Here is a 23,516-nt window from a genome sequence, read left to right as displayed (position 1 = left end):
TCTTGCAGTTTTAAACAGGCATATACAAACACTCAGCGTAGCTGTTGTGAGTGAATTAGATAGCTAGCTTAAATTGGTTTCTGAGCTCTAGCAGAGCTGACACAGCATTATTTCAGAGTATAAATTGAGGAAACTCTCAGTGCTGCTTCTCTGTATTGAGTACTGCTGGAGGTCACAGAGTGTGAAGAAGGGAATTTGGTAATTGAGGGAGTTCAGGAGGGAGGGGACCTATAAACTAAGAAGAAAATAAATGAGTACACAGTGTAAAGTGGGAGTTTAGTACATGAGAGAGGAGCCCCGTTCTTTCTTTCTTCTACCTTTTTTCAGCCTCCAGTAGCTGCCTCTCTCTTCAATACAGGGGAAGAAGTTGATTGGTGAGTAACTGGCAAGTTATTTTACGTCTCATTGTAAGAAAAATTTTTTAAAGTTACGTTATGGCAGGTCAGCTCAGTCAAGTGGAATGTACGTCCTGCGGTATGTGGGAAGTCGTGGACACACCACATGTCCTAGACGAACACATCTGCAGGAAATGGCATTGGCTGCAGAAGCTTGAGCTCCGAGTTTCGGAACTCGAGCGGCGGCTGGAGTCACTGGTGCATCCGCGAGGCAGAGGACTAGCATGTTTAAGGAGCTGGTCACACCGCAGGTTAGGAGCATGCAGGAGGAGAGGGAATGGGTGACTTCCAGGCAGTCTAAGAGCACCAGGCAGGCAGTGCAGGAGTCCCCCGAGTCTATCTTGTTTGCTAATCGGTTTTCCATTTTGGATACTGGTGAGAGCAATGATTCCTCGGGGGAGTACAGCCAGAGCAAAGTCCATGGCAGGGTGGCTCAGCTGCACAAGAAGGGAGGAAGAAGAGTGGAAAAGCAATAGTGATAGGGGATTCAATAGTCAGGGGATCAGACAGGTATTTCTGCGGCAGCAAACGTGACTCCAGGATGGTGTGTTGCCTCCCTGGTGACAGGGTCAAGGATGTCACGGAGCAGCTGCAGAACATCCTTCTGGGGGAGGGTGAACAGCCAGAGGTCGTGGTTCACATTGGTACCAATGACGTAGATAGGAAGAAGGATGAGGTCCTGAAAGCAGATTTTAAGGAGTTAGAAAGGAAATTAAAAAGGAGCTCCAAAGCAGTAATCTCAGGATTACTCCCAGTGCCGCGTGCTAGTGAGCACAGGAATAGGAGGATTGATCGATTGAACACATAGTTGGAGAATTGGTGTTGGAGGGAGGGCATCAGATTTCTGAGGCATTGGGACCAGTTCTGGGGCAGGCAGGACCTGTACAAGATGGATGGGCTACACCTTAACAGGACCAAAACTAACATCCTCGCAAGGGAGATTCATTCGCTAGTGCTATTGGGGAGGGTTTAAACTAGCTTGTCATGGGGATGGGAACCTGAGGTGTAGCTCAAATTGGAAGTAAATAAAGCTGGTAACGGGAGGTAGAAAAGTAGCAAGTGACATTAGAAGGCAGGCGAAATAAAGACGATCAACTATGCTTGGAATGCAGAATGTCAGAACGACAAGGTTAAGGGCACTCCAGCTGAATGCACGCAGCATTCACAACAAGGTTGATGACTTAAAGGCCCAAATAGAAGTAAATGGGTATGATTGAATTACCATAACAGAAACATTGCTACAGGATGACCAAGACTGGGAACTGAATACTCAAGGATATTCAACATTTAGGAAGGACAGGCAAAAGAGGAAAAGGAGGTGGTGTTGCACTGATAATAAGGGATGGGATCAGTACATTAGTAAGGGAGGATCTCAGATCGGAACAACAAAATGTGGAATCTGTTTGGGTGGAGCTAAGAAACAGCAAGTGCAGCAAACATTGGTAGGAGTTGTTTTTAGGCCAGCAAACAGTAGTGGTAGTGTGGGGCATGTTATTAATCAGGAGATTAGAGAAGCATGTAGCATGGGTAGTCCAGTAATCTGTGGAGGATGAGTTTCTGGAGTGTGTTAGGGATGGTTTTCTGGAGCAGTATGTTGAGGAACTGACTACAGAACAGGCTATTTTAGATCTAGTATTTTGTAATGGGAAAGGGCTAATTAATAATCTTATTGTAAAAGAACCTTTAGGGATTAGTGACCATAATATGATATAATGTAAAATTCTGTAGGTATGAGGGGCAAATTGGCTGAGGTGGATTGGGAAAATACATTAAAAGGTATGACAGTACATAGACAATGGATAGTCTTTAAAGAAATATTACATAGTCTACAGCAACTATACATTCCTTCAAGGCACAAAAACCCCAAAAGTAAAGGCAGTCAACATGGATAACAAAGGAAGTTAAGGATTGTACAAGATTATAAGAAAAGGCCGATAAAGTTGCCAAAAATAGTAGTAAACCTGAAGATTGGGAGGATTTTAGAATACAGCAAAGGAGGATGAAGAAACTGATAAAGAAAGGGAGAATAGAATATGAATGTAAGCTAGCAAAAAATATAAAAACAGACTGTAAAAGCTTCTATAGGTACATAAAAAGGAAATGTTTGGCTAAGACAAATGTGGGTCCATGACAGTGTTACGACCAGGAGAGTAAAATGTCGAGGGGTCTTTTACTGTCTTCACCTGGTGTTATTGTAACAGGGTTTAATTTTAAACACACTGTTTTGAGCTCCCCCTTTGTGAATCCTTGTTCACAGCTTTCCAATTATAAGGCAAAGAAATGAGCAGAAACAGGTTTTCTTAGGTTTAAAAGAAGAAAAGTGAAATTTATTAAACCTTAAACTTAAACTCTAATATGTTTAATGCCTATGGATATACACGCGCCCATGCTAGCATGCACACGTGATACACACATGCAAATAAGGTCAGAAAAGAGAAGAAAAATAAAATGGAGAGGTTTGAGGCAGTCGCTAAAGGGGGTTTCCTGTTCCTGTTTCTGTGTTTCCAGCTCCACAGTCCTTACTTTTCGGTGGGGCCTAGTATTCTCCTTAAACCTTGTTCACTGTAGGAGGCTTTTCTCTCTTGGTGTTCATATGTCTTCAATGGTTCCTGAAGCTGGTGAGAGTGAGATGAGAGCAGACAGGAGAGAGGTGTTCTGAGTCCAGGAGAAAACAGCCTTCTGAGTTCAAAATCCCTGCTGGAAGTTCAAATTCAAAAAAACTCCAACAGTCAGCCAGTCATGTGACCAAACTGGCCTGACCACGTCTGTTTGTGTATTCGGCCATCTTAGTAGTTAACCTGGAATGCTTCAACGTCTGGTAATCAAAAGTCCATTGTGGATTAAATCAGAACAGCGAATAGCTCCTTTGTTCTTTGAAGTACTTGTCGGTTGATATGCTAATGTCTCTCTCCAGTCAAAGTCTCCAATTGTTTTTTGAAAGCAAGTCCTTTCTTCACCAACAGTTTAAAATCAAATGTTCATGTGGCAAAATTAATTTCTTTCATTCTTGGCAGGTGGGAAGGCTTGTCTGACAACAGGCAGCGTCAGGAGAATTTATAATGAGGAATAGAGAAATGGCAAAGAAGCTAAATGATTACTTTGTGTCTTCAATGAGGAAGATATAAGAAATCTCCCAGAATTAGAGATTCAAGGGATTATGGGTAATGAGGAATCAAAGGAAATTAGTATTAGTAAGAAGGTTATATTGGAGAAATTAATGTTGAAAGAGGCAGCAGTGGAGATAGTGGATGCATTGGTGATCATCTTCCAAAATTCTATAGATTCTGGAGCAATTTCTGCAGATTGGAAGGTTGCAAATGTCACCCCACTATTTAAGAAGGGAGGGAGAGAGAAAACAGAGAATTACAGACCTGTTAGCCTTACATCAGTCATTGGGAAATTGCTAGAATCTATTCTAAAGGATGTGATAAATGGACACAAGAATAATAATGATCTGATTGGGCATGTCAACATGGATTTATTAATGGGAAATCACGTTCGACAAACCTGGTGGAGTTTTTTGAGGATGTTACTAACAGAATTGATAAAGGGGAGTCGGTGGACATGGTATACTTGAATTTTCAGAAGGCTTTTGTTAAAGTCCCCCACAGGAGGTTGGTTAGCAAAATTAAAGCACATGGGATAGGAGGTAATATACTGGCATGGATTAAGGATTGGTTAACAGGCAGAAAACAGAGTTGGAATAAACGGGTCATTCTCGCGTTGGCAGGCTGTGACTAGTGTGGTCACAATATATATCAATGATTTGGATGTGGGGACCAAAGTTAGTATTTCCAAGTTCACCGATGACACAAAACTAGGTGGGAATGTGTGTTGTGAGGAAGATGCAAAGCGGCTTCAAGGAGATTTGGAAAGACTTAGTGAGTGCACAAGAACAAAGCAGATGGAATATAATGTGGAAAAATATGAGGTTATCCACTTTGGCAGGAGGAACAGGTGTGTAGAGTATTTCTTAAATGGTAAGAGATTAGAAAGTGTAGATGTACAAAGGGACCTGGGCGTCCTTGTCAATAAGTCACTGAAAGCCAGCATGCAGGTGCAGCAAGTAATTAAGAAGGCTAATGGTATGGTAGGCTTTATCGCAAGAGGATTTGAGTACAGGAATAGTGAAGTCTTGCTTCAATTCCATAGAACCTCGGTTAGACCGCACCTGCAGTACTGTGTGCAGTTTTGGTCCATTTACCTTAGGAAGGATATTATTGCCATAAAGGGAGTGCAACGAAGGTTCATCAGACTTGTTCCCGGGATGGCAGGACTGTCCTATGAAGAGAGATTGGGGAAACTGGGCCTGTATTCTCTAGAGTTTCGAAGAATGAGAGGTGATCTCATTGAAACCTACAAAATACTTAAAGGGATAGACAGGGTAGATGCAGCTAAGATGTTTCCCCTGGTTGGGGAGTCTAGAACCAGGGGACACAATTTCAAGATAAGGGGGAATCCATTTAGGACAGAGATGAAGAGCAATTTCTTTACTCAGAGAGTTGTGAATCTTTGGAATTCTCTACCCCAGAGGGCTGTGGAAGTTCAGTCTTTGAGTACGTTTAAAGCAGAGATTGACAGATTTATAGAATCATAGAGTTATACAGCACAGAAACAGGCCCTTCAGCCCAACACGTCTGCACTGACCATCAAGCACCCATCCAATCTAATCCCATTTTCCAGCACTTGGCCCGTAGCCTTGTATGCTATGGCATTTCAAGTGCTCATCTAAATACTTCTTAAATGTTGCGAGGGCAACATACCCTTCAGGCAGTGTTCCAGATTACAACCACCCTCCGGCTGAAAAATATTTTTCCTCAAATCCCCTCGAAACCTCCTGCCCCTTACCTTAAATCTACGCCCCCTGGTTATTGACCCCTGCGCTAAGAGAAAAAGTTTCTTCCTATCTATCCTATCAATGCCCCTCATAATTTTGTATACCTCAATCAGGTCTCCCCTCAGCCTTCTCCGTCCCAAGGAAAACAACCCCCACCTATCCAGTCTCTCTTCATAGCTGAAATGCTCCGGCAACATCCTGATGAATCTCCTCTGCACTCTCTCCAGTGCAATCACATCCTTCCTATAGTGTGGTGACCAGAACTGTACACAGTACTCCAACTGCGGCCTGTCCAGCGTTTTATACAGCTCCAACGTAACCTCCCTGCTGTTATATTCTATGCCTCGGCTAATAAAGGCAAGTATCCCGTATGCCTTCCTAACACCTTATCTACCTGTGCTGTTGCCTTCAGTGATCTATGGACAAGCACCCCAAGGTCCCTCTGACCCTGTGTATTCCCTAGGGTCCTACCATCCATTTCTAAATACAAATGACATAAGGGGATACGAGGATAGTGTGGGAAAAAGGCATTGAAGTGGAAGATCAGCCATGATGAGATTGAATAGCAGGGCAGGCTCAATGAGCTGAATGGCCTACTCCAGCTCCTATGTTCCTATGAGAGAAAAAGAAAGCAAAACAAAGAGCGATAGAGGAAAATAACTGCATTTATCAAGTCTCGAAGGACACCCCAAGGTGCTTCTGAATTAATCTGGTGGAGTCAAGTGCACACGTCCCACAAACAGCAATGAGATGAATAACCAGCTCATGTGTTTCTGGAGGTGTTAGCTGAAAGAGGGATGATTTCCAGGACACCAGGTGAGTTCACAACTCTTTGAATAGTGGGATCCTTAGCAACCACCTGAAAATGTAGATAGCGCCTTGATCTAACAACTCATCAGAAGAAAAGCATCTCCAACAATACAGCAGCCCATCAGCACTACACTACTTGTCAGTCTAGATTATGCAATTTGAACCCACAATCTTCTGACTCACAGGAAACGGTGCTACTAACTGAGCCACACAAACTTCAAAAAAGGCATTTCATTCAACTCGGGTAATCTAAGAAATTTTCCATTAATTTAAAGCAATTATTTTGTATTAAATAATTTTACCAAAGTTAATTTTCAGGAGCAGTTTTTATAAGTTATAACTGAAAATATATATTGCTTTATTATAAATACAAGTTATGGAAGTTAAAAAAATAAGTAAAAATGTTACTTGAAGTCTTCTTCCAATAGCCCCTCCTATTGACTCAATCTCGAAACCATCAAGGGAGGTGTTAGCAATCGTCAACTATTTTGGAATGAAAACAAGAAATGCTGGAAATACTCAGCAGGTCTGGCAGCATCTGTGGAGAGAGAAGCAGAGTTAATGTTTCAGGTCAGTGACCCTTCTTCAGAAAGTTCCTTGGAGCGGAGAAGGCTGAGGGGAGCCCTGATTGAGGTATACAAAATTATGAGGGGCATTGATAGGATAGAAAGGAAGAAACTTTTTCTCTTAGCGGAGGGGTCAATAACCAGGGTGCATAGATTTAAGGTAAGCGGCAGGAGGTTTAGCAGGGAGTTGAGGAAAAATGTTTTTCACCAGAGGGTGGTTGTAATCTGGAACACACTGCCTTGAAGGGGTGGTCGAGGCAGGAACCCTTGCAACATTTAAGAAGTATTTAGATGAGCACTTGAAATGCCATAGCATACAAGGCTACGGGCCAAGTGCTAGAAAATGGGATTAGATTGGATGGGTGCTTGATGGTCAGCATGGATGTGTTGGGCTGAAGGGCCTGTTTCTGTGCTGTATAACTCTATAAGGGTCACTGACCTGCAACGTTAACTCTGCTTCTCTCTCCACAGATGCTGCCAGACCTGAGCATTTCTTGCTTTTATTTCAGATTTCCAGCATCTGCAGTATTTTGCTAAATGGGATAGATTTCGAACAGATCTAGCAATGCAAAACTGGGCAACCATGAGGCGCTGTGGGCCATCAGCAGCAGCAGAATTGTACTCAACCACAATCTGTAACCTCATGGCCCGGCATATCCCCCACTCTACCATTACCACCAACCCTGGTTCAATGAAGAGTGCAGGAGGGCATGCCAGGAGCAGCATCAGGCATACCTCAAAATGAGGTGTCAATCTGGTGAAGCTACAACACAGGACTATCTGCGTGCCAGACTGCATAAGCAGCATGCGGTAGACAGAGCTATGCGATCCCATAACCAACGGATCAGATATAAGCTCTGCAGTCCTGCCACATCCAGCCGTGAATGATGGTGGACAATTAAACAACTAACTGGAGGAGGTGGCTCCACAAACATCCCCATCCTCAACGATGGGGGAGCCCAGCACATCAGTGCGAAAGATAAGGCAGAAGCATTTGCACCAATCTTCAGCCAGAAGTGCCGAGTTGATGATCCATCTCGGCCTCCTCCTGAAGTCCCCAGCATCACAGATGCCAGACTTGAGCCAATTCGATTCGCTCTGCGTGATATTAAGAAACGACTGAAGGCACTGGATACTGCAAAAGCTATGGGCCCTGACAATATTCCAGCAATAGTACTGAAGACCTGTGCTCCAAACCAGGTCCCTCTGCTCCTACACTCCCTTTAGAATTGTACCATTTCTTTTATATTGGCTCTCCTCATTCTTCCTACCAAAATGAATCATTTCACCCTTCTCTGCATTAAATTTCATCTACCACACACTACTCCACGTTAGATTTCATCTGCCTCTTGTCAAAGTTGAATTGACGACTGCGCATGCGACTCAGTGCGAGGGAACTCTGTTGACGTCGCACGGACATTTAGGTCACTTCCTACCCCATTGCTTCAGAGGGTTTGCACAAGCCGGTCGATAGTCTTCTGCAGTTTATCACTATCTTCCTCACAGTTCACAATACTTTCAAGTTTTGTGCCATCTGCAAATTTTGTTCTGTATGCCCAAGTCTCAGTCATATAGATAGCAAGAAAAGTGGGGGTCCTAACACCAACTCCTGTAGAACGCAAGAACAGAAGAACTAGGAGCAGGAGTAGGCAATTCAGCCCCTCGATGCTGCTCCGCCATTCAATACAATCATGGCTGATCTCATCTCGGCCTCAACTCCACTTTCCTGCCCGTTCTCCATAACCCTTCAACCCTTTACTAATTAAAAATCTGTCTATCTCCTCCTTAAATTTACTCAATGTCATGGCATCCACCGCACTCTGGGGTAGTGAATTCCACAGTCTCACGACCCTTTGAGAGAAGTAATTTCTCCTCATCTCTGTTTTAAATCTGCTACCCCTTATCCTAAAACTATGACCTCTTGTTCTAGATTGCCCCACAAGAGGAAACATCCTCTCTACGTCTAATTTGTCAATCCCCTTAATCAGCTTATATACCTCAATTAGATCTCCTCTCATTCTTCTAAACTCTAGAGAGTAAAGGCCTAAACTGTTCAATCTCTCTTCATAAGACAAACCCCTCATCTCTGGAATCAATCTAGTGAACCTCCTCTGAACTGCCTCCAATGCAACTACATCCCTCCTCAAGTAAGAGGACCAGAACTGTATGTAATACTCCAGGTGCAGTCTCACTAATGCCTTATACAGCTGCAGCATCACTTTCCTACTTTTATACTCTATTCCTTTAGCAATAAATGACAAAATTCCATTTGCCTTCCTTATTACCTGCTGCACCTGCATACTAGTTTTCTGCGATTCATGCATGAGGACACCCAGATCCCTCTGCACCGAAGCACGCTGAAGCTTTTCTCCATTTAGATAATAATTTACCTTTCTGTTCTTCCGACCAAAATGGATAACCTCACACTTATCCACGTTAAACTCCATCTGCCAAATTTTGGCCCATTCACTTAACCTATCCATTTCCATTTGTAAGTTTCTTATTTCTTTATTGCAACTTACTATCCCACCTATTTTAGTGTCATCTGCAAATTTAGCTCTCGTACCTTCTATCCCTGCATCCAAGTCATTAATATAGATTGTAAATAGTTGGGGCCCGAGGACCGAACCCTGTGAACCCCACTATATACCTTACTCCGATCTGAAAACAACTGTTCACCCATATTCTCTAGTTTCCTGTCACTTAGCCAATTTCGTACCCATGCTGCTACTGCCATGGGCTCTAACTTTGCTAATAAGCCTGTTATTTGCACTTCATCAAATGCCTTTTAAAAGTCCATGTACGCTCTCTCTAAAGCATTAAATCTTTAGCCTGCAATGCTTTTATTAGATAATAATTAGTTCGAGATACTGCCTTGCAATGAATTATAAATAATAATAAATCACAAATTCTATCAAACCTGATCAATCCTGGAAGATAACATATATTACACAGCTTGTAATCAGGATTTAAAGAATTTTTAGAACCTAATCACCATAAACTTGTCACATTTTTCACTAAAACAATCACAATTCGTTACCAACCATGGATACTTACCCTCTTGTCGTTTTACAGTAAATAAATCATCAAATCTTCACTCCAAACCATTGGTTTGCTATTCTACTGCATAAGAACCACCATATTGAAAAGAGAAACGACCTGCAGGCGCATCGCGCGCCGTGATTGACACATCTAACAACCAATCAAAAGAGCACGTCAATATACCGGCGGGCAGGTCAGTAGACGTTAGAGATGAAGGAACCATTCAGAGAAGGAAAAGTTTCAGTGACGACTGCGCATGCGACTCGGCGCAAGTGAATTCCGTTGACGTCGCGCGGACACTTAGGTCACCTCCTGTACCATTGCTTTGGAGGATTTGTGCATGTCTGAGGTGCTGCGCGTGCGCCTCCCGCTCTGTTTTTTTAATTGAATTGAATGACGTATTTGCGCGTGCGTGGTGTTGACTTTCTGGTGGTTAGATTTGAAATTCTGACCTTCGGGCAATGGTGGTGAGTTCCCGAATGAGTCCTTGGCCGCTTGGTCACTGCTTATTGTCGATTAGTTAGTAAAAGGGCCGAGGATGAAAGAGAATGGCGGAGCTAAGCAGGTGGACGTGGACGCTGAGTCGAGGATGCTGGGCCCCGCTGCGGTGCCGGATCTCGGCAGAAGCCTGAGGCATAAGTGCGCCGCTTATGTGTTGGCGCTGCGGCCCTGGAGCTTCAGCGCCTCGCTCACTCCCGTGGCCCTGGGCACGACACTGGCCTACAAGAGCCTGGGCGAGCTGGACCTGATCATTTCCCTGCTGGCCGCCCTGGCCGTGCTGGCCGTGCACGCAGCCGGTAACCTGGTCAACACCTACTATGACTTCAGCCGGGGCATTGATCACAAGAAGAGCGACGACCGGACCCTGGTGGACCGGATCCTGGAGCCGCAGGACGTGGTGCGGTTCGGCGCCGTTCTGTACACCCTGGGCTGTCTCTGCGCCTCTTCCCTCTACTTCTTGTGCAAGCTCAAACTTGAGCACCTGGCTCTCATCTTCTTCGGGGGCCTGTCCAGCTCCTTTCTGTACACTGGAGGTAAGTGAGGAGGTAGCACGCAGATTGTCTTTAGTTTAAAGACTCGTTCATCTCCGCTGATTCATATTTTGCCATTTGCTTTGTTCCTTTTTCTTTTTAACTCATTTCTAATGTTGATCAGAAATAATAGTGTGAGGGCAGAGTGTTTGGATGTTATTAATAACAAGGATTCTAAGAAGAAAGCTCAAAGCCACATTTATTCCATATTTTGAAAAATGTGAATTTTGGAAATTGGAAGTAGAAAGCTACAGCAGGCAAGTAAGTATCGGAGAGAGAAAACTGAATCCTGTTCATTTTACGGGGCTGTTTTTGCCCAAAACTCGGTTTCTTTTCATTCTTTTTATTTGAAGTTTTACTTCTGCTTTTCGTTACCTACTGCCACGGAAGGAAGTGAGATACAGAATGGCTGGAATATTTTTACAGTTACAAGATATGGCTTTTTCCGAAAGATGTTCTTTTGTTCTCTATTTAGTGCTTATTAACTAAAAGACAAATTAAAGATCATGAAACAATTATTTTTTTAAAATTAATACTTTGAACCACAAGTTGCCATATGGACTATGATATGGTGGCAATTACAGAGACCTAGCTCAAAAAAGGAAAGTATTGGGAAATTAATATTCCTGCAACAAGGTTCTCAGGAAAGTAGGCTAGGAAAAGAAAGGAAGGAGATGGTAGTATTGATCAAAGAAACTAGTATAGCACTGGAAAGGAAGGATGATGTAGTTGAGTCCAGGGCAGGATAGGCAGCATAGGCTGCCAGATAGTGAGAAGGAGATAGAGGAGCAAGTTTGTAGGCGAATTACTGAAAGATGGAAGAACTACAGAGTAGTGATAATGGGGGGGGGTTTCAATTATCCTAATATAGACCAGGATAGTAACAGTGTAAAGGGCAAAGAATAGAAGATATTAGGACCACTGTGCTTTTTGATGCATGTTAATGATTTGGACCTGGGTACACAGGGTATCATTTGAATGCTTGCAGATGATGTGAGACTTGGACATATAGTAAACAAGAAGAGAATAGTAACAGACTTCAGGAAGATGTAGACTGGTGAAATGGACAGAGACACGGCAGATGAAATTTTATGCACAGAATGTGAAGTGACGCATTTTGTTAGGAAGAATGAGAGGCAACATTAGCTAAATGTTACAATTTTAAAGTGGGTGCAGGAATAGACATACCTCCGAGTGCATGTATACAAATCTTTGAAGGTGGCAGGACAAGCTGAGAAAGCTGGTGGAGCATATGGGCTCCTTGGTATTCTAGTAGAGTACAAAAGCAAGGCATTAAGCTATAAAACGCTGGTTAGGACTCAGCTGGAGTATTGTGTTCAAATCTGAGCACCACTTGAAAGGATGCCAACGCATTAGAAGGGGTGTAGAAGAGATTTACCAAATTGGGACCAGGAATGAAGGTTACTTGGAGAAGCTGTAGGTTGTTCTCTCCCAGAGCAGAGCAATTAAGAGGATATTTGATAGAAGTGTTTAAAATCATGAATGGTTTTGATAAGAGTAAATAAACTGTTCCTAATGGTAGAAGGATCACTAACCACAGGGCACAGATTTAAGGTGATTGGCAAAAGAACCAGAGGCAACATGAGGAAATGCTTTTTACAAGTGAGTTGATCTGAATGAATGCACTACCTGAAAAGCTGGTGGAAGCAGATTAGATAGTAACATTCAAAAGAGAATTGGATAAATGCTTGAAGGGAGAAAATTTTCGTGGCTATGGGGAAAGAGCAGGGGAGTGGGACTAATTGGATAGCTCTATCAAAGAGACAAACGCTTCAGGCCAGATGATGGCCTCCTGTGCTATATTATTCTTTGATTCTATGATCTAAATTTATTTGAATTGGAAAGCATGAGCGCATGCATTTTGGCTATTGCCATTACTAAATCGATGTTTAGTTGCCCCATGTTGTAATTTTTGAATGTTTCCTTCTGAAATTAACTTTTGTAGAGACACTTATGGCACAGAAGGAGGCCATTCGGCCCATCAAATCCATGCTGGCTCTCCATGAAGCTAATCAGTCAGTTCCACTCCCCCGTTCAATCCCCATGGCCCTGCAAGTTTATTTCCTTCAAGTGGCCATTTAATTTCCTTTTGAAGTCATTGATAGTCTCTGCTTCCATCACCCTTGTGGGCAGTAAGTTCCAAGTCAATACCACCCATTGTGTAAAAAAATGTTCTTGCTCATATTCCCCTGCATCTCTTGCCCAAAACCTTCAATCTGTGTCTGCTAGTCCTTTGTATCATTAGTTAATGGTAACACATTTTCTTTGTCTAACTTATTTAAGCCTGTTGCAATCTTGCACACCTCTATTAAATCTCCCCTCAATCTCCTCCACTCCAAGAAGAACAACCCCAGACCCTCCAACCTAACCCTGCAACCAAAATCCCCCATTCCTGGAACCATTCCGGCAAATCTACTCTGCACTCTCCCAGGACACCGCTTCTTGCCCCTCCCCCCACCCCTCCCAAAACAAAGTGCAGCAACCAGAACCGGACGCAATACTCCAGCCGGGGCCCAATCAGCGCTCCACAAAGGCCCAGCATAACTTCCCTGTCCCTTACCCAACGCCTCCACCAATAAAGCCCAAGATCCCATATGCTTTCCTAACTGTTCTCTCAATATGTCCTGCCACTTTCAAAGATTGATACACATGCACCCCTAGGTCCCTCTGTTCTTGCTCACTCCTTAGTACTGCATTATTAAGCATATATTACCTCTCCTTATTCCTTCTACCAAATGCATCACCTCATACTTGTCAGTACTAAATTCCATCTGCCACCTGTCTGCCATTCCGCTAGTCTATCTATGTCCTGTTGCAGGCGGTTACTATCATCCTCACTGTTTGCAATGCCTCCAAGTTCCTTTTTACTCCCCCACTTGAATGGCCTCCTATACCAGGGTGCCATGGTCAGTTTGCTTATCCACCCCAGACTTTGCCCTCATCCACACAGGCAGCAAGAACCTGTTGGATAAGGGAAAAAGACGAAGCTCCTCAGCACTGCACCTAAGTCCCCAGTACCTGCCTGACTTTCAGTCACACCCTCCTGTCCCTGACCATTAACCAGGCCTGTACCACTACCTAATCTAAGGCTTTGATTGCCACCTGGGTCTGAGTGTTGAGCTAACTCTCTCCCTCCCCGATGCCCTGCAATGTCTGCACCAGACTCCAGCTCAACAAGTCTGAGCTGTAGTTCCTCGAGGTGCACTTACAGCAGATGTGTACATAATTAAGATTATTCTGTCCTACCACTGGCAAGATTAAGTGCACCCTGTCCTGTGCATTTGCAACAGACTTACGACTTTTCCTCATTCTCTAGGCCACATATGTCCAACCTTTACTTGAAGTAGGCAAGATCCTTGGGTGCTGTTTATGATCGAGTGTATTTACACAACAGCATGAATCATAGAAAGTTTAAGGCACAGAAACAGGCCACTTGGCCCATCGTGTCTGTGTCAGCCGAAAATCAATCTATCTATTCTAATTCTAGCATTTTGTCCGTAGCCCTGCAGAGTACGGCACTTGAGGTGCATATCCAGACTCCTTTTGAATGAGTTGAGGGTTTCCGCCTCAACTGGCCTTTCAGGCAGTGAGTTCCGGACCCCCACCACCCTCTGGGTGAAAAAGTTTTTCCTCATCTCCCCCCTAATTTTTCTACCAATCACTTTAAATCTATGCCCCCTCGTCACTGACCTCTCTGCTATGGTGAATAGACCCTTCACCTCCACTCTATCCAGGCCCCTCAAAGTTTTGTATATTTCAATCAGATCTTCCCCTGTCTTTTCTGTTCCAAGGAGAACAACCCCAGCCTATCCAATCTTTCCTCATAGCTGCATTTTTCCAGTCCTGACAACATCCTCGTAAATCTCCTCTGTATCCTCTCTCGTGCAATTACATCCTTTCTGTAATGAGGTGACCAGAACTGCACACAGTACTCAAGTTGTGGCCTAACCAATGAGTTATACAGTTCCAGCATAACCTTCCTGCTCTTATATTCTACACCTCAGCTAATAAAGGAAAGGATTCCATATGCCTTCTTAACCACCTTATCGACCTGTCCTGCTACCTTCAGGGATCTGTGGACATTCACTCCAAGGTCCCTTACTTCCTCTACATTTCTCAATATTTTCCCATTAATGATGTATTCCTTTGCTTTGTCACACTTCTCCAGGTTGAATTCCATTTTCCCATCTGACCAGGCCATCTGCAGCCTAGAACTATCCTCCTCGCTATCTGCCACACGGTCAATCTGTGTGTCGTCTGCAAACTTCCTGATCATGCCCTCTACATTTACATCCAAATCGTTAATATATACCACAAAAAGCAGGGGACCCAGTACTGAGCCCTGCGGAACGCCACTGGAAACAGCCCTCCAGTCGCTAAAGCACCTGTCAACAATTACTTTTTGTTTCCTGCCACTGAGCCAGTTTTGTATCACCTTGCTGCATTTCCCTGAATCCGATGGGATTTTATTTTTTTAACCAGTCTGCCATGTGTGTTTGAGTGATTTATGCTTTGCAACAATGCTAAAGTTGAACTGAAAATACACCCTAAATTATTGGGGATTAAAAATTCAACTTCAGAGAGGCAAAACTGCTTGCTTTTCCATTCTATTCACTTCTGTTTTGTCCTCCCCTACCAAAGTTGCATTTTACTCAGTTGTCGTCTTCCTCCGTTTCCTTTGTTTGTCCAACTCCCTCCCTATCAGCGTAGGTCTTCTCCTTCAGTTCTGTTCCTCTCTCTACTGCTGTACGCATGCTCGCTCTCTCGCACTGTCTCCTTTATTCTGTTCTTGTACTTTTTCCCCTCTCTATCTCTTTCTGGGATTCGTGCATGCAAGTTGAAATCTGGGCATATTGGAGGCAACAGTAGCAGCAGCTACTGCATGTGGGTTATACTGCAAAAAGATGTCATATTGACATTACTATCTCCTGTAAGTGGGACTTAGACTAACTTGGTTGTTGTCTGGCAATGGAGAGTGTAGTCTTGGGGGCAGGGCTGCTGACATCCTCAGTTAGTTGCTCAAAGGAGAGCTACCATCCTTCCTGCTCTCACCCCAAAACAGAACAGCATATAGGTAAAGTTTTTCTAGTTAAGAGCAATCAGCTGCTTTATATTCACCGTTCCTTCACTATCGCTGCATCAAGATCCCAGAACACTCCCGAACGGCACTGTGGGTGTCCCTACACCACATGAACTGGAGAGGTTCAAGAAGGCCACCTCTTTTCGGAACAATTAGGGGTGGGCAATAAATGCTGGCCTTGCCAGTAATTTTAACATCCCATGAATGAATTTTTAAAAACTGAGCAGTTAATATCTATATAATCCAAGTTGCCCAGAATTGAATACTTTGCAAGTTTTACAATATTTTAAGAGTTTTGATGGATAAATCATCTATCTGCCTCTATCTTTATTTAGTGGGATACTTGCTGTGTTGTTAGTGTGCATTTGAAAACATTTGAACCAAATATCTCAAATTCCACCTTCTCTGAATGAGAGGCAGATAGTTAAGTAGCCTCTGAGGCCAGTTTATTTTTTAAATGCTATCTGGTGGCTCTATGCCAGAGATTTTATATTCATGTGCATTTGTGTATGAAATGTATTCTAAGCCTTGTCTCTTTTTGGTCCTGCAGGTATTGGATTTAAATACTTTGCTCTCGGTGATATCATCATTCTGATTACCTTCGGACCATTAGCTGTGATGTTTGCCCATGCTGTTCAAGTTGGTTACTTGGCTATTTCACCACTACTTTATGCAATTCCTTTAGCACTCAATACAGAAGCCATCTTGCACAGCAATAATACCAGGGACATGGAATCCGATAAGCAGGCTGGGATAGTTACTTTTGCCATTATCATTGGGCCAACATTATCTTATATTGTGTATAACATGCTAATATTCGTACCCTATGTGATATTTTGCATATTAGCAACCCGTTATACAATCAGCTTTGCATTACCACTTTTAACTGTGCCTTTGGCCTTTTCACTTGAGCGACAGTTTCGAAGCCAAAATTATGCCAAAATTCCCCAAATGACTGCAAAGCTGAATCTTTTACTGGGCTTGTTCTATGTTTTTGCTATTTTGTTAGCACCATCTGGAAGCTTACCAAACTAATAACAGCAGACTCCTTGTCTAAATTTCAGTCTAAATTGAAGTTGCTGAAACTTACCTTTTTTATTTTGAAGTCTGTTTGAGCTAAAACAGTGAGGTGTTCCAATTAAGCCACTATTCCTGTTGAAGTTAGCAAACTTTGCTGTTTTTTTTTTCAAACTATACCTACTCCCATTGCTTAGCAAAGAGACACATGAAAATTGAGTGGTGTAAGTGTGCTTTTTAAACAAATGCATTCAAGCAATAGTGTTGGCACCAGGAAAACTATCTTGTATAACTTGCAGAAGTACATAGCGACCCATATTTTAAGTATTGCCAGACAGTCATTGTACCCAACCTTTTGTATGGTTCGTTCTTTTGCTAGATTTAAACTAAATTCAATCATAGACAACAGAAATTTGAATCAAATATCCAATTTTTACATCTCAACTTTCATTTAAGCCATTAAAATATTCGCAGTGGAGGACAATTGTAGCTTGTAAAATGTACTTGTGATATAATTTCTCATTATAGACTACATTATTACTTATTAAATCTGCAACGTTGATGCCATATATCATTTGATCCTCTTGTACATGTCATCATGCACAAATGACATAGATTATGTAATAATGTCTGGCAGCACAAAAATGTGAATTTGGAGCACATTGTGCTGTGAAAATTGGTCCTTGGCAGTAATTTCAAAGATGTAATGTAACTCCAGTTTGAAATTACTTCAGAAGTGTTACTTTTTTTGCACTTGAGGTCTGAACTTCTTGACAGTACTGAAATGCAATTACAATTATTTTCTGTTATATTCTATTAGAAATTGTCTCATTAATGACAATTGATCATTTTGAAGTTCTGTTACATTTTAATTGTGTAACTTAATTTTAATGCTGTAATACATAAATTGACATTAAAGAGCAGATTGCAGGCAGGGCAGTTACATTGCAATGGAAAGGAAAATTTCCATTTTGGAGGGATGAAGTATTTAATATTTTGTAATTGTACTGGTAAAAGATTTCAAATGACTGCACTAATTTTTTCAAAAGGAAATAATTGGATTCTCATTTATCCTTTACATCACCCAGAGTTAGCTGTTCAATTTAAATAGTGATCCCTTGGACAGCAGTGCAGTAGGCAAATGAGCTCCCATAAAGTGCTGCTTTTGCAGTGCTGTACTTAGGGTCATGTGGTGAGGGGGGAATCTTTTTGTTTTTGTTTATATAGTGTATGAAGCATATTGGCTTTTCCAATAAAAGTGCTAAATTATGCTGTCATCTTAATTTAAATATGAAGGGAAAAGTACCAGCCATTTAAGTACTTTCTTCCCTTCAGCCCTTATAAAACAAACAACTGCAGCAAAGTTGAAAAGCCTCATACTTTGCAGGAAATCAACATAATTGGGACTGCTGGTTTAGGGCAACTGAATAAGTCATTCAGTTTTCACTATGTGGAATTCTGGGATTTTACTAGTATTCTAAGGATCTCATTTCAGAATTCTGTGCCATTTTTATGCCTTGGTCATAATTTATTTTAAACTACTTTCTGTCTATTTGGAGCCTAGCAACTTCAGGGTGTTCTCTTGCATTGTGGGAGCATCAGTGAGTGGCTCCATGAGAACATTTACAAATAGGCATCCTTTCTAGCCCCTGATGATGATGTATGCTCAAGATGGCATGTTTTCAGGGAGAGACTGGAAATACAAGTAGCCCCTTTCCCTCAAGTGCATTTTCTCTTAAATGTTAAGATGTCTGTTTATGAAGAAATAATTTAAAGTAGGAGATACCTATTTCTTGTGTTAGGAAGTTGATCATTAATTCGACTTTAATTTCTATCATTTTAAATAATTAACTGTTGGACCTGCCCATAAGATGTGTTTCTTTTCCTCTTTGTTTTGTCAAGTATTGTGTTAGATTTATTAATGTGGATAAACATTTGAAATGCGGAAAATGTGCATGTTGAGATCATTTTGTTGATTTTAAAAGTGCTGTGACTGGAGTACGGGAATCATCGTCTTGTCATGTCGCTATGCCTTCCCTCACCACTGCTCCACACAGGCTCTGAAGAAATTCAGGTGGCAGAAAGTTGGGTGTCAGGTTGGAGAAGAATTTGCAGGCTAGACAAAGCCTGACAGGGATCATGATGTGAACACACTCTGTGGCCCCCAGTACAGGAATAAAAAGGCACCACACATCTTCTGTACCTATGAACGGGCTCCCGTACTGAAGTCTCAGTTTAAAAACTCAAGTTCCCCTATGTTTTGTTTACAGATTTTTTAAATTGTTTTTGTTGCTGCTTGGTGCATAAGAAAATTTTTATTTTTGGAAGTCCTTTCCTGTTATGAGAGAAAAGTGCTTTTCATCTATCGAGTGATAGTGCTGAATTGTACAATGAAGTACAGTTAATTACTATTAGGCTCAATTTATTCAAGACAAATGATAAGTTAACAGAGCTTCCATAAAAGAAAATGGTTTCTTACCATGGATCCTTTTGATTTAGATTTAGATTTGATTTAGAGATACAGCACTGAAACAGGCCCTTCGGCCCACCGAGTCTGTGCCGACCATTAACCACCCATTTATACTAATCCTACACTAATCCCATATTCCTACCACATCCTCACCTGTCCCTATATTCCCCTACCACCTACCTATATTCCCCTACCACCTACCTATACGAGGGGCAATTTATAATGGCCAATTTACCTATCAACCTGCAAGTCTTTTTGGCTGTGGGAGGAAATAGGAGCACCCGGAAACCAATCAATCAAAACAAAAACATTTAAAAAGGAGGGAGAGGAATGGAAAAATGGAGAAACCCTCTTAAATTTTTGATTTCTTTTTTATCCCCTTCCTTGCTGATGTCTGCTTAGTCAAGAATGAACTTGTGGATCTGTACCAAAAATAGATATTTTCTGCAAGAGTAGCTGTTTACATGAAGTCAAATTTGGGCTGGTTTTCAAATCACACTGCCAGGACCATCTTTTATTTCAGCAATTCCAACATCCCAAAAATAATATAGATTTGCAGACCCACAATAATGGGAGGATTAATGATCAGTTTGATCCAAATAGATGATTCTGAACTGAAATTCACTGAAAGATTGGAATTAATTTCTATTTTCTGTTGATATATGGGATGTTATAGGGCTGATGGCTGCCTTGTTCTAAGTGCATTGGAACCTTTTTTTGGGGGATTGATCCTTCTTGGTAACCCCCACTCCTCCTACCCCACAACCCACAAAAATAGCTTTCCGAATACCAGTACCTATTTAGGAGATTTTGAGATTATACCTGTCCTTTGTTTTGTACCGCATGCAGTGTTGTCCTAAGCATAAATAACATTTGCTACCAAAATTTCTAATTAACTCAATTAGTTTTGAATATGTAACTCTATTAGGTCATCACCTCTAATTGCTCTCAATTAGTCATGAACCTGTAAACTAATACTTCATCCCAGCTCAAAATGACCCTCAATGCATGCCAAACTTGGAAGCACAAAATCTACAACGCTACTGTTGAGTTTTTTCACTGTTCAAGTGGGCATTAAATCAATTTTCCCAATTACAGTAAAATTCCAGTGACAGTGATCGCATTGACATGGCTGAGTCAAAAATAATTTCTTAGTTAACCCTACCAGCTTAATACCATTTGAGTAGTCTGTTCAGGTCCAGTGTTGCTTATGGATTTTTTTTTTTTAAATTGCACAAGATATTCCGTAAAGTGAGTTTAATCCACGTGTGGTTCTTATTACCTGACTTATTTTTCAAGCTAGGTTCTTGATGCAAGATAATGCAACCCAATTTGGAGACATCCCACTTCCTTAACTTGTAAGGCAATTTTTCACTATTAAAACTTAGTTGTTTGATTAACTAGTCATGTGCCTTGAGAAAGCTGGACTATTTAGGTAACATAAAGTTTAACCAAGAAATTAAGAATAGTTTATGGATCACTTTTGTCTTTAAAACTCTATACCAAAACTGTTTAGATTACCTTTGGACTCTTGAATGTATCCCTGTAGATGCTACCTTTTAAAGCAGAGCAGAGTTTTTGCAGTATGTGTTCTTCTTTCCTCTCTCTCCCACAGTTCACTTCCTGCCTCTCGCATTTTGCTGAAGCCTCTCATGCATGCCTGGGTGCAATTCCATGAATACCAGAAATCTTTGGTTAGTCTGCATTAGATAGAAAGGATTTTTTGACTGAAGAGCTATACAGTTGAGCTTGATCCTTTCCTCCTTCAAAATCCACATGCACATCATCGCAGGTATCATTAGATTGCAATTTGAAATGGTTACTTTTATCTGCTCCCATAATTCCAGGGAGGCACTGAGGCCAATTGTCACACCCCAATGCTGCCCTGGTTTAGATTAACTAACCTTGCAGACTGAGGGTGTTCCTGATTTTTATTGCTCAGTGCCACACTAGATAATGACTTAAGCATTATCAGAGGAGAGCTTTTAACAAATTCTTTATCCTGGTGCATTAATCCTGTGCTAAGTTAGATGTTTTATGGGGTGTTGCTATGTTAAAACATAGAAAGATTTACGCCACAATAGGAGGTCATTTGGTGCATTATGTCCGTGCCAGCCAAAACAATTATCCAGTCTAATCCCACCTTCCAGCCCTGTAAATTATGGCACCTCAAGTGCATGTCTAAGTGCTTTTTAAATGCAATGACAGTTTCTCCCTCTACTACTTGTCATCATCTTCTCTGGGCTAAGATAATAAATGGATGAACTGGTAACATTTTTCATGAATGTCTGCAAGTTATGTGCAATCAAATCTCAGTCCAGTGGAACATTACTGTAAAAGGTGAACCTAGTAAAAGCCAATGCTGGTTTTAATTACCTTTCATTGTATCGGTTGAATGTGCAATGGTAGCAGTTGTTGGCCTTGGCAACCCCATTTATGCATATTTAATTCCATTTATAGAAATTTATCCAGACAAGTGAGCATGCCATCTAATAAATTAAAATCTGAATAATACTACAATTTAGATACAATATACTGTTTCTTTTAATGTTACATGGTGCAGCTTCAAGTAAGATGTCTAATCTGGGTAGTCTGGATTATTAATTTGGAAGTGGTATATACATGGCTCATTTCAAAATGTTAGTGTTGATCAGGCAAGTTGCACTCATAGTCTGGTATGAATGTCAGTCCAGTACCAGTTACTGAATTTACTGGCACACGTACACCAATACAAGGATCACAGCCACAGTAAAGGTGCTAATTTTGACATGGATTTTCAGGACTTGTGCTTTCTATATATTTTTAAGAAAAAACACGAGTTATTACTAATTTAATCTCCATATCTACATAGTGAACTCTGCAAAATAAAACACAAGGGAGTACAATGCAACTTTTATTGTGAGAGCTCCAAATAAGTTCAAAGTTTATTTCAAAGGCAAGCATTTATTGTGGGGGAGGGAATAACTAACTGAAGTTTTTTTGTTTCTTGTATTCATTTGTAGTGACCCAGCAAATGTCTAGGTTATGAAAATTTGCAGAAGCACTTATTTATATGTAACATCTGAAATAAAATGTCTCCGTTACACTGATTTATATGCATGGTCTAAATCTGCAGTGCTGTGAGTATGGCTGTCCCTAAGCTGCAAATGTCACTTTCCATTATTAAATTCCAGTGAAAATCTGTATATATGACAAATGAGTGACCGTGTGATGAATTTTATTTGTCTTGCGAGAAAGGCTGTCTAGACTTCCTGAAACATCAACTTTTAAACTTCCCCAACTGAGTTTACATTGCAGTCTGTTTAAAAGAACAAATAAAAATTGGATTTCAGAGCATATTTTATCTATTTATCTACAAAATTGACTGGATGTGTTACTAATGTTGAAATATTCCTACATTTACCAGCCCATACGAGCGTGATTAGATGAATTTATCAGCAGTATTCATTATCTAGGAGTCTATTGTCTTTGTACTGTTTAATACAATGCATAGTTTATATTGGACAGGGCCTGTCAACTGTACTTGGCAAACCTAATTTTATATGATAAAACAATATGCTGACCTTTGTAGTTCTGCTCATCAAAGCCAGCTTTGTTGCTGGGAGAAAATGCTTTAAATACAGTAATATATTAATGTTTATAAGCATTATTGTAAATTTATTTCAATTGTAATAAACCTTTGATTATTCATTCTAATAAATTGGCTCTTAGATTTACTGCTTTCTAGTTCAAGGGATTGTACTTTTCTAATCCATAGCAATGAAGAGGAAGGTTTAAACCCAGTAGCAGTTTTCAGAATTACTCTTACATCTGACATCTTTCTTTTTTTTTCAGGAATTGGCAAGTATTTAGCCAAAGTATTATTTTTGTGGGTTTTTTTGTGATAGAACTCTCAAAAGAAAACCTCTTTTTTCCGGTTAACCAGTGTGTGTGTGAGATGGGCTAAGGTAAAAGAGAAACTTTCATATTTCAATCTGTTAAGGCTTTGCTTCGTTACCGGTCAAGTCTTTTATAATCTGAAAATTTTGTTTATTAAAGAAACCTGGTTGGTGTATTTTATTCTGGGGTAAAAGGTAGAGTGTATGATTGACCGCATCAGTAACTAGATATACATTTAAATATACGTGACCTGTGGAGAAGTGGAACTCCTCTGTCATGACATATAATTGGGGCACTGTGCCGGATAACCCAATGCTGATGACGTACAATTTTAAGTGGGGTAATAATAATTGAACAGAGGAAAAGTA

General features: G+C 41.2%; 2 protein-coding genes across 2 annotated transcripts in view; one reads left to right on the top strand and one right to left on the bottom strand.

The window, feature by feature from the left end:
* mtor (mechanistic target of rapamycin kinase) overlaps positions 1–9,790 on the bottom strand; it is a 432,694-nt gene extending 422,904 nt beyond the window's left edge. Inside the window, exon 1 of the mRNA XM_068017001.1 lies at positions 9,666–9,790. The gene's annotated coding sequence lies outside the window, so the exon portion shown is untranslated. The remainder of the gene's footprint in view (positions 1–9,665) is intronic.
* A 200-nt stretch (positions 9,791–9,990) lies between these two features.
* Positions 9,991–22,969, top strand: ubiad1 (UbiA prenyltransferase domain containing 1). The gene is made up of 2 exons (XM_068017503.1): positions 9,991–10,684; positions 16,333–22,969. The coding sequence occupies exons 1-2, from the start codon at positions 10,189–10,191 to the stop codon at positions 16,815–16,817; spliced, it is 981 nt and encodes a 326-aa protein (XP_067873604.1). The 5' UTR covers positions 9,991–10,188; the 3' UTR covers positions 16,818–22,969.
* Positions 22,970–23,516: the final 547 nt, after the last annotated feature.

This window comes from Heterodontus francisci, chromosome 37, assembly GCF_036365525.1.
Source record: "Heterodontus francisci isolate sHetFra1 chromosome 37, sHetFra1.hap1, whole genome shotgun sequence".
NCBI classification, from domain to species: Eukaryota; Metazoa; Chordata; class Chondrichthyes; order Heterodontiformes; family Heterodontidae; genus Heterodontus; species Heterodontus francisci.
The sequence above is the reverse complement of the archived record's forward strand: the minus strand, read 5'-3'. Positions and strand labels throughout refer to the sequence as shown.

Coding starts and splice junctions, on each gene's coding strand:
- ubiad1 (XM_068017503.1), top strand. CDS start 10,189: ATGAAAGAGAATGGCGGAGCTAAGCAGGTGGACGTGGACGCTGAGTCG. Junction 10,685..16,332: donor CTCCTTTCTGTACACTGGAG/GTAAGTGAGGAG, acceptor TTGGTCCTGCAG/GTATTGGATTTAAATACTTT.